Source organism: Talpa europaea, assembly GCF_964194135.1.
Source record: "Talpa europaea genome assembly, chromosome: 9".
NCBI classification, from domain to species: domain Eukaryota; kingdom Metazoa; phylum Chordata; class Mammalia; order Eulipotyphla; family Talpidae; genus Talpa; species Talpa europaea.
This window is the reverse complement of record NC_140076.1, coordinates 74,529,870-74,544,436: the sequence shown is the minus strand read 5'-3', so window position 1 is coordinate 74,544,436 and position 14,567 is coordinate 74,529,870. Positions and strand designations below refer to the sequence as shown.

General features: G+C 36.2%; 1 protein-coding gene across 1 annotated transcript; it reads right to left on the bottom strand.

Annotated features, from left to right (window-relative positions):
• Positions 1–12,808: 12,808 nt before the first annotated feature.
• Positions 12,809–13,714, bottom strand: LOC311176748 (putative vomeronasal receptor-like protein 4; the record flags this gene model as incomplete). Its single annotated transcript, XM_084242393.1, has 1 exon — positions 12,809–13,714. One exon carries the CDS (start codon positions 13,712–13,714, stop codon positions 12,809–12,811), a length of 906 nt encoding a protein of 301 aa, XP_084098519.1.
• Between the last annotated feature and the right edge of the window lie 853 nt (positions 13,715–14,567).

Below are 14,567 nucleotides of genomic sequence, written 5' to 3'. Positions count from 1 at the left end.
AAAGGATGTCCTGCGCTAATTCCACACAGGCTTTGTGGATGCCACCCCCACTCCATCAAGACACCGGGAATTACAAATCCCAGGATCCCCAAAAGGAAATTGCAAGGACCTAAGGGCGGAGTTAAGCAGCTATTTTCTCTGTTTGTAAATAAAAACTAGCCATGTTAGTGGGCTCGGGCACACTTGGCTCTTGCTCTTGGCCAGGTAGGTTTGGTCTTGGAGGGTCATTTGGGATTCCAGGCCGGCAGAAAGGGTAGGACACATTTAAGAATTTATCTCCCTCTTTTTTCCTTGAGTTGCACATTCCTCATTCCCTTCCCCTATAGATAAAACTTTTGTTAACCTTTTAAAAAAATTTTAAAAAATAAAAAGCAAACAAACAAATAAATAAAAAAGCTCTCTCCGAACTAGTAATCAAACTAAATTACCTCACATAATAAAACCACATATAAAAGGACAAGTTAACTTGAAACAGCTAATTCAGTGTTGAACAGTTAATTCAGTGTTGAAAAACTACAAGATTTCTCTTTGACATCTCTTACAAACTAAGGATATCAACTCTTGCCACACCTAGAAAACTGGACAGGAAAAATAAAGCATCAAAATTAAAAATAAAGAAAAAAGTTATCTATATTTGCAAATGTCATGATCTTGATACATAAAACACTAAATATATATATATGTGAACTAATAAACCAAAATCAGTAAAGTTGAACTAATTCAAATAAGCATGCAGCAATCATGAGATCTTTCTATAAACAAACAATAAACTATCCAAAAGTGAAATAAACAGTCCTACATACAAAAGCATCAAAAAAAATAAAACTTAGAAATAAACTTACATAAGAAGACAAAAACCTTGTGCCTTGAAAGCTACCTAACACTGATGAAAGAAATTAAAGAATATTCAATAAATAGAAAGACATCCCATGTTCGTGGATAGGAATGATTAATAATTTAAAATGTTTATAATACCCAAAGCAGTCAACAGACTCAATCCAATCCTTATCAAAATTCCAATGGCATTAGTACACAAATAGAGAAAACAATCTTGAAATCCAGGTGAAATCACAAATGACCCCAAATAGTCAAAGCGATTTTAGGAAAGAAGAACAAATCTGGGGACATTACAGTTCTTGATTTCAAAATATACTATCAGCTACAGTAACTAAAATGGATGGTATTATCATAAAAATTAGGTATAAGGACCAATGGAACAGAGAGACCAACAAAAAATCAACACATATATGGTTAAATGGTCTTTCACAGCTGTCCCAGGAACACACAATGAGCAAAGGATAGTCTCTTCAGCAAATGATACTGGACACGATATACAGTCACATGTGAAAGAATAAAATTAAAACCATAGCTTACACTATATACAAAAATCAACACAAAAATGGATTAGACCTACCTGTTAGATCTGAAATGTAAAACTCTAGAATGAAACAAGGGAAAAAAACCTCATGACCTTGGCCTTGGAAATGAGTGTTTTGATATGACACAAAATCACAAGTAACAAAAAGAGACAAGTGGGATTATATAAAAATAAAAGCTTCTGCAAATCAAAGGAAACAACAGAATGAAAAAGCCACCTATGAAATGGGGGAAAATATTTGTAAACCATATATATATAAAGGAATTAATATCTAAAATGTGTAAGAAACTCTCACAACTCAACAGCAGAAACAAAAACAACTCAGTTAACAAAGGGGCAAATTATTTAAATAGACCTCTCAGGAAACAAGACATACAAATGGGAAACAAACATGAAAACCTGGGCAATATCACTAATCATCAGACAAATACAAACAAAAATCACAATGACATAGCTCCTCATGCCTTTTGTAATGGATATTATAAAAAGACAAGTGATTACAAGTGTTTGTGAGGCTGTGAAGAATGGGAATTCTTGTTAGAATTATGTTAGAAGTAATATGAAGTGGATCAGCCATTACTGTATGAAATTTCCTCAGCAATCCCATATCTAGGTATTTATCCAAAAGAACTGAAATCAAAAAATCAAAAAAAAATTTGCACTTTAATGTTGTTCACTGCAGCATTATTCACAATAACCAAGATGGATGAATGGATAAAGGAAATGTGGTATCCACATGCAATGGGATATTTATTACTCTTTAAAGAAGGAAATCCTGTCATAAGTAATAACATGGACATGTTATTTGGACATAATGCAGATGGAGAAAAACAGTCACAGGAGGACAAATAATGCATGGTGCCACTTACATGTTGTAACTAAACTAAAAAAAATACATAGAAATAGAGATTGGAATGGAGATTATCAAGAGCAGAGGGAGGAGGAAATGGAATGTGACGTGAAGTTTCGGTTATATAATATTAATAATTTCTAGAGATCTACAGTACAGCATAAGTGCCTATAATTAAGAATAATGTATAATACCACCTCACACTGGTGAGAATGCCCATATCAAAAAACTGGCAACAAAATGCTAGTGAGAATGTGAAGAAAAAGGAATCCCCTTACACTGCTGGTGGGAAAAGCAAACTCGTCCAGCAACTATGGAAAACTGTGTGGAGAACCCTTAAATGACTAAAAATGGATCTACCACAAGACCCCGCAATTCAACTCCTAGGAATCTACCCAAAGAACACAAAAACATTCATTCGAAAGGAAACCTGCCCCCCTATGATTATTGCAGCACTATTGACAATAGCTGAGATATGGAAACAACCTAATGCCCAAAAACAGATGACTGGATCAGGAAGATGTGGTATATATGTATATGTGTGTGTATCTATGTGTGTGTGTGTGTGTGTGTATATATGTGTGTGTGTGTATGCACATATGGAATACTACTCAGCAATCAAAAAAGAAAAATTCATGACATTTGCAGCAACATGGATGGAACTGGAAGGGATAATGCTCAGTGAAATAAGTCAGAAGGAAAAAGAAAAAATCAAATAGTTTCACTTGTAGGAGTAATATAGGAAAACTGAACAAAGGGTCAGAAAAAATAGACAAAACTAGCAGGCAAATTATAGATATGAGACATACAGCAGGGGAGGGGGAGGAAGATGGGTCAAAACAGGAGAGGAAAGAACAACACAAGGGACTATAGTGATGGTTCAGGTGTGCTCTGGTGGTGGGAGATTTATGGGGATTACACCTGAGAGGAGAAATCAAATATTGTACAAAAACGAACAATGAAATAAAAAATTTTTTTAGAAAAGAATAATGTCTTGGCATGCAGACCTCTCCTGCCATGCCTGCTCCTCCCCTCAGCAGTGTATTTCATTGGTCTGCCTGTTCTGCTATCCATCCACTCTGTCTCTGGTGAATTCTTTCACCTTCCCACGCTTCTGAATATACCCAGTGCTTGTATAAATAAATAAATAAATCTTAAAAAAAATAATAGGAGAGCATAGATCTCCTATTAAATGTTCTTCCCACAATAAAACAAGTTATTTTCTGAAAAAAAAATTTACCTGCCCTTCATAACTGCCCTTCATCAAAGTTATGTATTGAATAAAGGTAAATATCTCACACAATGTGGTAATGAATTTTGGTCAGTATTGGATTTAGAGACAAAATTAGTTAGATCATATAAACTTCAGCTATTGGAGTAATATTTAAAATGTTTTCTGTAAATAGAGTGAGAAAAATTAGGAAATCGATATAAAGTGGAAAGATCATGAAAGTATACACCTCATTGGTCGTAATTTAATAGGAGCAGATTGAAAGTAAATAAATTAAACATTATAAATTGGAAAGTCAGAAATGATCTTAACCTTTTTGACATGCTTATTTTTCAAAAGCTTTACTATAAAATAATCTATACCACATAATATTCATTTAAAGTGTACAATTCCAATATTTTAGTATATTTACAGAATTATGTAACTGTAATCACAATTTAACATTCAAAATTTCCATCACTCAAGAGGAAAACTTATACCAATTGTATTAACTCTCCTTTATTATCCCAGCCCTATACAACCACTAATCTGTTTTCTCTCTGTACAGAATGAATCATTAGAGGAAATTTTTTATGAGTAAAATCATAACTTATGTAGTCTTTTGGGCTTGGTTTCTTTTTTTAAAGATGTATTTATTTATGCATACAATAGCTGGAGTGTAGACCAGAGTTGCAGGGTAGGTGGTGAGAGGAGCAGAACAGGCGAATCCACTAAAATGCACTGCTGAAGGAAGCAGCAGGAGAGACAGGAGAGGTCTGCTGTGCCATGTGGGTTAGCTCCCGGGCTGTGAATAACTTCATAGCACTGAAACTTAACTCCTTGAACCACCAGGGAGTCCCAGGTTTGGTTTCTTTAATGTTCTTCAGGTTCATTGTTTTATTTTTTTTCTGTTTTCAAATTCTTTTTTTTTTAAGTGAGATTTTTTTTAACTCTTTTTTTTTTTTAAGATTTTTATTTATTTATACAAGCACTGGGGTACAAGCCAGAGGCGCGGGAGAGTGAGAGGATTCACCAGAAACAGAGCAGGGAACAGAACAGGCAGAAGGACCGAAGTGCACTGCTGAGGGGAGCAACGGGCGAGACAGGAGAGGTTTGCCCCGCCATGTGGTAATCGCCCTGGCCAGTCGGGAATTGAACCTGTTCTGCAGAGGCTGCGGACAGCTTCACAGCACCGCGCTCAACCCACTGTGCCACGGGGGAGGCCCTCTTTTCAAATTCTTATTATTGCTTTATTAAAGTAACATTGTCTTATATCAGTTTCAGGTGTGCATCATTATAAATTAGTATGTGTATCTACTATATTAAGCTCACCAGTAAAAGTCCAATCTATCCTTCACCATATTTTTTTTTATTTCTCTATATATTTTTTACATCATTATTCATTTTTGTGCAGTTTTCTTTCTCCTCTCAGGTGTAGTCCCCCCAAAATTCCTGCCACCAAGTCGTCACATGTGCGGGTTCATTCTTTTGTAGCATGTACTGCTACTTCATTCTTTTTGATTGGTGACTAGTATTTTACTGTGTGTATATGACACATTATTCTTTCTTTAACTTATTGATAGATATTTATGTTGTAATCAGTTTTGGGTATTTTCAATAGGATTAATATTTCTGCAAAAGGCTCATTTTATGCAGGGTTTCTGATGATATGTTGCTTTCTACATCAAAATATCTACATGAATATTTTACTCATACATATGGTAGATATTTATGTTTGGGAGAAACATATTAAAATAATTTCATGCAGATAATTAAAATCTACCAAAAATTATAAAGATGTGAAACAAATTTGAAAGGGAAACATCAGAACTTCCTGAAACAGATAAAAACCAGTGGAATTATCCAGCATCATTAAGCCAAGAAACAAGAGATTCCTCCAGATACTGGCTGATAATAATATTAAATCCATATGGTTTGTCCAACTTAATCCCATGGCAACTGGAATAAAAAATGAAACAGGCCCCAGAGGAGCCAGAGGTAAGCTGGGAAGTTCACCCATGCCAGGCCCCTTCTGGACAGCAGTGCGAGCCCAGAGGGGAGCAGGCACCCACCACTGGGGCAGACCGGGCGCGCAGGGGAGTGCATCCCTGCATCACCATTTTAGAACAGGGACCTTTCTTCAGTAAACACTGCTTGAAACTGGCAGAAGGCTCCCTGTGGAACCAGAGGGAAAAGGTTCCCTATGCAATCAGAGGTGAGCTGAAGGCCCCCACAAGCCTGGGGGGCAGGCCTGGCAGGCCTGGCAGGAAGTTGGAAACCAGAGAGGGATCCAGTGATTTGGAACCCAGAGTGCAATCAAGCTGCCCCACCTCCAGGGAAGTCTGTGGGACTTCAAGACACACCTTTGTAATTAAACACAGAAGGAGGAAATATTCTGTGACAGTGACAATTAACATACTCAAAGTACCACTGCCTCACTAGACTTCTGGCATAACAGTATTTGACTTGTTTAGACCGCAGTTCCCTAACCCCACAAAGAGCAAACCAAAAAGATGCCGGCCAGTACCAGCAACACAGTTTCCCAAGGTATACGGCAAATTAGAAAACAGGCAGTAGGGAGTAGAAAAACTACATACAACCCAGCAACAACTCAGGAAAAAGGCACACAACAAAAAGAAAACCACCCACCAGATTGCAACGACAGTAACTTGGAAGAACATCTCAGCCTTCCAGAAAGAGAATTTAAAATTGCTGTGATTAAAAAACTGACAGAAGTCATAAAGGAAAACAATGATAAGGGAAAAATAATCAAAGATCAGAAGAATGAAATTGGGTCCCTAAAGAAGGAAGTAAAAGAAATGCAGGAGATCAAAGAATTAATGGAGGAGCTAAAGAACTCTGGGAAAAGCAATGAAAGCAGAATAGATGAAATGGAAGAACGAATAAGTACTCTTGAAGACACAGAAATAAAAAGAACCAAAACAGAAAAGGAAAGAGAAGTACGAAGGAAAAAGACCAAAGAAAGACTTCGGGAACTATCTGACTACATGAAGAAAGGAAATATAAGAGTTCTAGGAATCCCAGAAGGAGAGGAGAGAGATGTAGGAACAGAGAAAATATTCAAGGAAATAATTGAAGAGAATTTCCCAAACGTGAAGAAGGAGCTGAAAATTGATATACAAGAAGCAAGAAGAACACCAAACTTCCATGACGAAAGGAAAAATACAGCAAGACACATAATAGTAAAGTTTCCAAGAATCCAGGACAAGGAAAAAATAATGAAGCTGGCAAGAGGGAAGAAACAGATAACATTCAAAGGAAAACCAATCAGACTGACATCAGACTTTTCTGAAGAAACACTACGGGCAAGGAGAGAGTGGAGGGACATAGTCAACAGACTCCAAGAAAACAAATGCCAACCAAGAATACTCTATTCTGCAAAGCTCTCCTTCCTCTATGAAGAAAGAATAAGGACCTTCCCAGACAAACAGAAACTCTGGAATTTCATTACGACTAAACCCCCACTCCAAAAAATACTATAAGGAGTCCTAAAGCCAGAACCAACAGAGGGATGAATAACAACGAAAGAAGGCTAAAAAAAAAAAAAGTTATTAAAAGAATAAATAGATAAAATCAAAGGAAAGACAAACACAATGGCAAATACAAATGCTAGCATATCAATATTAACTCTAAATGTAAATGGACTAAACTCTTCAATAAAAAGACACAGAGTTGCAGCCTGGATTAAGAAACAAAACCCAACCTTTTGTTGTCTCCAGGAAACACATTTAGCTACAAAAGGTAAAAATAGACTCAGAGTTAAAGGATGGAAAACAATCCTACAAGCAAATGGACCAAAAAAGAAAGCAGGAACAACTATACTTATATCAGATAAAACAGATTTGAAACTCAAAAAGATAAAAAGAGACCCCAACGGTCACTACATTATTATCAAGGGGACAATACATCAAGAAGAAATAACTCATTAACATATATTCACCAAATGAAGGAGCACCAAAATATATCAGACAACTATTGTCATCTTTGAAAACAGACATCAGAGAAAACACATACTTAGTGGGAGACTTCAACACACCACTATCAACAATGGATAGATCAATGAGACAAAAAATAAAGACACTAAAGCTCTAAATAAGGATCTAGAGTGCTTGGGCTTAACAGACATCTAAAACCCACTAAACCCAAAAAAATCTGAGTACACATTTTTCTCAAGCACACACAGATCATTCTCCAGGATTGTGTCACATACTGGGACACAAGACAAACATCAACAGATACACCAAGATTGAAATCATACCAACCATCTTTTCTGGCTATGAAGGCATCAAACTAGAAATAAACCATAAAATGAAGGCAAGGAACTCTCCTACCTCATGGAGATTGAAAACCATGCTACTGGAAGACCACTGGACTAATAAGGAGATCAAAGAAGAAATTAAAAAATTCTTTGAATTGAATGACAAGGAGGACACCAATTTCCTAAATGTATGGGATGCAGCAAAAGCAGTAATAAGAGGAAAATATATAGCAATAGAGGCTCACAACAAGAAACAAGAAAGAACTCAAAGAAAAAACCTCATCTTGAAGCTCAAAGATCTAGAAAAAGAGCAACAAAAAAACCCCAAAACCAGTAGAAGAAAAGAAATAATAAAAATCAAAGCAGAAATAAATGAAGTCGAAACTAAAAAAAAATCCAAAAGATCAATGAAACCAAGAGCAGGTTCTTTGAAAAAATAAATAAAATAGACAAACCCCTAGCCAGGCTCACAAAGGAAAAAAGGGAGAAAGCACAAATAAACAGGATCACAAATTAAAGTGGAGAAATCATAACAGACCCAGCAGAAATCAAAAAAATAATCAGTAACTACTATGAACAGTTATATGGAAACAAGTTCAACAATCTAGAGGAGATGGACAAATTCCTACAACTCTACAATCACCCAAAGCTAGATAAAGAAGAAATAGAACACCTAAACAGACCAATTACAAGCAGCGAAATTGAAATGGTAATCAAAAACCTCCCCAAAAACAAAAGCCCAGGACCTGATGGATTTACAAATGAATTCTACCAAACATTCAGAGACGAATTAGTGCCTATCCTTCACAAACTCTTCCAAAAAATTGAGAAGGAAGGGATAATACCAAACACTTTCTATGAAGCCAGCATTACACTAATACCAAAACCGAACAAGAACAACACAAAAAAAGAAAACTACAGGCCAGTCTCCCTAATGAACACTGATGCAAAAATCCTCATAAAATTTTAGCTATCAGAATCCGACAATGTATCCATAAGATAACTCACCACGACCAAGTAGGATTCATTCCAGGGACACAAGGATGGTTCAACATCCAAAAATCAATCAACGTTATCCAACACATCAACAAAAAGAAATATAAAAACCATATGATAATATCAATAGATGCCGAGAAAGCTTTCGACAAAGTGCAACACCCATTCATGATAAAAGCCCTTGAAATTCTCGGGATACAAGGAACATACCTCAACATCATAAAGGCCATATATGACAAGCCATCAGCTAGTATCATTCTCAATGGCGAAAAGCTGAAAGCATTCCCATTAAGATCTGGAACAAGACAAGGATGTCCACTTTCACCACTGCTTTTCAATATAATACTGGAAGTCCTAGCCAGAGCAATAAGACAAGAGAAAGACATACAAGGAATCCAAATAGAAAAAGAAGAAGTCAAACTATCACTATTTGCAGATGATATGATAATATACATAGAGAACCCCAAAAACACCACAGAAAAACTAATTCAACTCATCAATCAGTTCAGTAAAGTGGCAGGATACAAAATCAACATGCAAAAGTCAGTAGCTTTCCTATATAGAAACAATAAATCTGAAGAAGAAGAAATTTAAAAAGCCATCCCTTTTATTATTGAAAAAAAATCAAATACTTGGGAATAAATCTAACAAAAGAGGTAAAGGACCTATACAAAGAAAACTATAAAACACTGTTAAAAGAAATAGAAGAAGACACAAAGAAATGGAAAGACATCCCCTGCTCATAGATTGGAAGAATCAACATTATTAAAATGGCCATCCTACCAAAAGCAATATACAGATTCAATGCTATTCCAATAAAAATTTCAAGGTCATTCTTCAAAGAAATAGAACAATTATTGATGAAATTCATTTGGAATCACAAAAAAAACCCAAATAGCCAAAGCTTTCCTGAAAAAAAAAGAGGGGAATGGATGCATCACATTCCCAGATTTCAAACTATACTACAAAGCCATAATCATCAAATCTGCATGGTATTGGAACAAGAACAGACACACAGACCAATGGAACCCAATAGAAAAATCCAGAAATAAAACCATATATTTATGGTCAACTAGTCTTCGACAAAGGAGCAAAGAATATGCATTGGATCAAAGAAAGTTTGTTCAATAAATGGTGCTGGGAAAACTGGGTCACTACATGCAAAAGAATGAAGCTTGACCACTACCTCACACCATACACAAAAACCAACTCAAAATAGATTAAAGAACTAGACATAAGACCTGAAACCATAAAATACATAGAAGGAAATATAGGCAAAACACTACGTGATATGAACATCAAAGACATCTTTACAGACACATCACCCAAAGCAGTGATAGTGAAGGCAAAGATAAACAGCTGGGACTATATCAAATTAAAGAGCTTCTGCACAACAAAAGAGACAAGAATGAAAACAAAGAGAAACCCCACCAACTGGGAGAACATTTTTGCACACAACACTAATGATAAAGGACTGATCACAAAAATCTACAAAGAGCTGATGAGGCTCAACAAAAACAAAGAAAATAATCCAGTCAAGAAATGGGCAGAAGAGCTAAAAAGAAACTTTCTGAAGAGGAAATGCAAGTAGCCAACAGGCATATGAAAAAATGTTCATCACTTGTAATCAGGGAAATGCAAATCAAAACTACCATGAGATACCATCTCACACCAGTGAGAATGGCACATATTAAAAAAACTAGCAACAACAAATGTTGGCAAGGTGGTGGAGAAAAAGGAACTCTCCTGCACTGTTGGTGGGAGTGCAAACTGGTCCAACCACTATGGAGAGCTGTGTGGAGATTTCTGGCCTACTAAACATAGTGCTTCCATATGATCCAGCAATTCACTCCTAGGTATTTACCCAAAGGACACAGAAACATCAATTCCAAAGAGCACCTGCACCCCTATGTTTATAGCAGCACTATTTATAATAGCTAAGCTTTGGAAACAACCCAAATGCCCAAAAATAGATGACTGGATCAAGAAGATGTGGTACATATACACCATGGAATATTACTCAGCATTCAAAAAAGATAAACGCATGCAATTTGCAGCAACATGGATGGAGCTGGAAGGAATCATGCTCAGCAAAATAAGCCAAAAAGAAAAAGAAAAATACTGGATGGTCTCACTCATAGCAGGAATCTAGAAAACTTAAATAAGGGACCAGGAAAATGAATAACTATGAGAAAGAAAATATCAAAATCAACAAACAACTATGAAACAGAGACACTCTATGGCAGGTGGGGGGCGGGGAAAGGAGGGCTTGGGGTCAAAATAAGGGGGTTGTAATTGTATGAGGAATATAATAAATAAAATTTAAATTAAAAAAAAAATGAAACAGACTGGCTGAAGACATTCTAAATGTGTTATCTCCCAAAAGTAAGAATAAAATTATACATTATGCAGCACACAGAAAATATGCTACCAGGATTTAGAGACAAAATAAATTAGATGCCATATTAACTTCAGCTATTGGAGTAATATTTAAAATGTTTTCTGTAAATAGAGTGAAAAAATTAGGAAATCGATATAAAGTGGAAAGATCAAGAAACTATACACCTCATTAATCATAATTTAACAGGAGCAGATTGAAAGTAAATAATTTAAACATCATACATCAAGTTAATTTAGTGGAATAATCACTAGACAAAACGAATGACTGAACTAAGAAATAGAATACAGCATAGAATGAATATTGCTAAAACCAGTGAAAAAAAAGACAAAGAGAAATAAAATATAACAATAGGGAACATGGAAAAAATAGAATGAGGGGAGTCAAGCACATTTAACTTCTAGCAAAATACATAGAAGAATGAAGGAATTAAAAATAGTAAATATAAATTTCTAAAATTTAATTCCTAGTCACAAAGAGATTTAAAATTTTAAAATAAATTGTAGTTAACGAGCATAATAGAAAAAGAATAAAAAACAAAATTTAAAAAAAATATGTAGGGCCTCTCTAGTAGTGCAGGCAGTTGAGCGTAGTGCTGTGAAGCTGTCCGCAGCCTCTGCAGCTCTGGTGTGATCCCAACCGGCCTGCCGGCGGGGGTCCCACATGGCACAGCAGACCCCTCCTGTCTCGCCCACTGCTCCCCTCAGCAGTGTATTTCAGTCAGTCTGCCTGTTCTGCTCCCCCTCTGTCTCTGGTGAATCCTCTCACCCTCCCTTGCATCTGGCCTGTACCCCGTTCTTATATAAAAATAAATAAATCTTTAAAAAAAATAAAAATAAAACATGTAAGCTATAACAGCAGCTCTACAGCTCGGTTAGAAACAAAACACAGAGAAATAAATATTAAAAGTACTTCATGAGGGCCTCCCCAGTGGTGCAGTGGGTTGAGTGCCGCGATGTGAAGCTGTCCGCAGCCTCTGCAGTGCCCGTTAGATTCCCAGCTGGTCAGGGAGAAACCCACATGGTGTGGCAGACCTCTCCTGTCTCGCCTGCTGTTCCCTTCAGCAGTGCCTTTGGTCCGTCTGCCTGTTCTGCTTCTTGCTCTGTCTCTGGTGAATTCTCTCACCCTCCTGAACCTCTGATTGTGCCCCAGTTCTTGCATAAATAAATAAATCTTTTAAAAAAAAAGTACTTCATGAATTATACGTCATGAATTATTATGCAAGATATAATTGGATACTTATATCAGTTATGTATAATTTATAACAATAAAATAAAAATATTTTGATGTAAAGACACTAGATATTATTTTCAATAGATTGTTTAGAGTATACTTTACAAAAAGATGAAAGTCTAAGAATCAAAATGAAAAAAATAAGAGAATTGATAGGGGAAAATCAAAGTACTGACTTCAAAAATATTTAGAATGGAAGGGAAAAGAGGAATGCGTAAGTTGAGGAAAAGGAGATCAACGGTCCAGTTAAGGATAAATTTGGACATTTAGCCCAATGACTGACAATTAGAATTTATATAATTTTATAATGCACCGTTACTTCAATGCAAAAATAAGTATAATTTAAATAGAAGTCTAAATTTACACATTTTAATTACATTACATGATACTTGAGTAATTTGACAAAAATATCTATTTACAGATAAATTTTTCCATTATTAATTGGTAAAATATTGATAGCAATATCATAGCCTATGTTGAAGAAAATTCATTATTCTCTTGTCAGAACTGATTATCACTAAAGGGCTGACTGTGGCGTAAACATTGGTCACAAGACTCTGGACACCCAAAATGACTGGGCCATACGCCCATGACAGGATTGAGGAGGAGGAGATGATGAAATCCACCAAGTACATCACCACAAAGAAACTCACCAGCAGCAGAATGGTCTGGGTGGCCTTTTTCTCTGGGGAGACTCTTGGGGACACTCTTGGGGAGAGGCTGGTGCTGCGAAGGTGCTGGGCTTGCCTCTGATGTCTGATCAAGAGAATCACCATGTACATACTTGAAAGCAGCATAATTCCACCAAAGGAAACATCTCTGGACATTGTCAGAGTGAAAAACAGGTTTGTCATGATGGTGCTCATGGGGGAAAGTGAACAGTACCTAGTAAGATTTAGGACGTTGGTCTGGGTCTCATTGGATGCAGCAACAACATGGAAGATTAAGTTGATATTGAAAGATAAAGTGAGGGACCAGAAGAAGAAGAAAATTCGGACAATGAAATTTGTGAACTTCCCTTTAAGCCTTGCCAGCAGGGAGGTGTTGGGACTGATGGTGATGGCCTGGAACATGCTCAGAAGGCAGGTAGTACAAATGGAAAGTCCCCTCATCACCCTGTTCATGTAAATAAATGCCTTACATTTTAAGTCATTCTGAAGCTCCAGTGATTCAAAGAAGCCTGGAGACATCAAAAACAGTAGGGTGAGGAGCATCACTGTGTGGACAAGGGTCAGATGACAGGTGATCAGGTCAGCGGGCTTAGGCCTGTGATCCAGGAGGAATGTGAAGATACGGAAAAGAAGGAGCAAAGTGTTGGCTGAGACTCCAATGCCGGCTTGGAAATAAGAAGCATTTTCAAATGGTAACATAGTGTTGAGTGATAATTTTAATGCATATGAGAACCTATTTTGTGTATCAAGGGAAAAAAATAAAACCTCACATCATCAGTGTTCTTCCTTTTTTTCAGTAAAACTATCAACATCATTCATTTCACACATTTATTATTGATTAACCCTAACAATATCCCATAAATTCTCAAAAAATATCATCAGCATTATTTTCTACACCAAATAACTAATACATGTCAATATCCAAGATCTTGCTCACACAGGGTGCCATAACCTATACTCCTATCAGACCTGAGTTTTCTCTCTAGCAGTCATTTTTCTACTGTTCTGCATTCTCTCATGTAATATTTTGCACTCAAAGCAGTGACACAGTAACATATAAAATCACTCATGAAATTTATTTATTAATTAATGTATTTATGAAGTATTGTTTCATATCTTTGCTACTATTTTGACAGTCTAGGATGTCTCCCCTCAGGTGTGGTCACTGTAGCTCTCCCACCACCAGCGTTCCTGTCATCCTCCACCACAGTCCACTGTGCCCTCTCTGTCCACCTTCCTGCCTCCCTCCTCACCCCCTGCCACTCCTTCCCTCTCTGGATGCCTCAGATCTATGAAATTTTGTTAATGAAGAACTAGTTACAAAAGATACACAACGTGATCAAAATGGCATATTGATTAAAATGGAAAAATTCTTGAAGAAAATGAAATTTGTTCAAATCTATTCCCTCATCTTTATAATTTTTAGAATTGTGTTATTTTATGAATCACATAATTTGTATGGAGATATTTGTGCTATCTTTTGTATATAAAAATATAAAATCTATGTAGTAAAGCAACATCTTTTTTTTTATTTTTATATTAATTCAACTGT